The 824-nt window shown below is 28.2% G+C and overlaps 2 protein-coding genes across 2 annotated transcripts in view; both read left to right on the top strand.

Annotated features, from left to right (window-relative positions):
- Positions 1-489, top strand: part of LOC119593562 (transmembrane protein 199-like) — a 1,188-nt gene extending 699 nt beyond the window's left edge. The window contains exon 2 of the mRNA XM_037942519.1: positions 486-489. Coding sequence (XP_037798447.1) covers positions 486-489 — 4 coding nt within the window. The remainder of the gene's footprint in view (positions 1-485) is intronic.
- Positions 1-824, top strand: part of LOC119593674 (biogenesis of lysosome-related organelles complex 1 subunit 5-like) — a gene marked incomplete in the record, with an annotated part of 5,393 nt that overhangs the window by 4,215 nt on the left and 354 nt on the right. The window contains 1 exon segment of the mRNA XM_037942631.1: positions 1-824.

Here is an 824-nt window from a genome sequence, read left to right as displayed (position 1 = left end):
AAGAAGTTGAAAAGAAAATGTGATAAGAACATCCATTATTCCTATTTTACTTTCTAGTAGTAGTGCAATATAACTTAGTTGTTCCAATGATTTGTGTTTTAGATCTTTTCTCTTTGCTTATTTGAGAATTTATATATATATATTGTTTTCTAAGATATCAAATACTGTCCTTCAAATGATTATTTGTTGAAGAAAAACACAAGACAAGTTACTTTGTAGAATATGTTGAAAAAAACTACATAGGATAAAGTGAATAATTGCACTGAAAAGTATCAAAATTAATGCTGGAAAAATATGAAAAATAATTCTGAATAGTAACAGGAACTTATTGGGACAAGTTAACCCAGTGTTAGATAAAAGTTGCTCATATTCTTGTGCATTACCAAAGGGTTTTTCTATACAAAAAAAAGGCATTTAAATCTTGCATTTGATATCTTTTTTCTATAGAAATTTTTGCATAATTTGTATTCTTTACTGCACAACAGATAATCATGTTATAAGTGTTTTGCTCACGTGGAAGGTTAGTGCCAAATGCATATGTGATTTGATTGGTGATACAGTTTGTAAGATGGCATTAGTATGATTTTCTACATTATTTTGCATGTGCAGTGAATGTGATGTTAACATTCCATTTTCTATTTGATTGTGTTGTTTAGTATTGTCTGTAGTCTTGTGTAGCAGAATGTCACCCATAATCGGGTCACCATAAGATTGTGTACATTGTTTAACTTAAAACAAAGAAGTATGTAATAGTGTGAATTGCATCTAGTTACCAATAAAGTTGAATTTTAATGACCATATATTTCTTTTGTCTTTATATTTTA

Source organism: Penaeus monodon, chromosome 32 (assembly GCF_015228065.2).
Source record: "Penaeus monodon isolate SGIC_2016 chromosome 32, NSTDA_Pmon_1, whole genome shotgun sequence".
NCBI lineage: Eukaryota > Metazoa > Arthropoda > Malacostraca > Decapoda > Penaeidae > Penaeus > Penaeus monodon.
The sequence above is the reverse complement of the archived record's forward strand: the minus strand, read 5'-3'. Positions and strand labels throughout refer to the sequence as shown.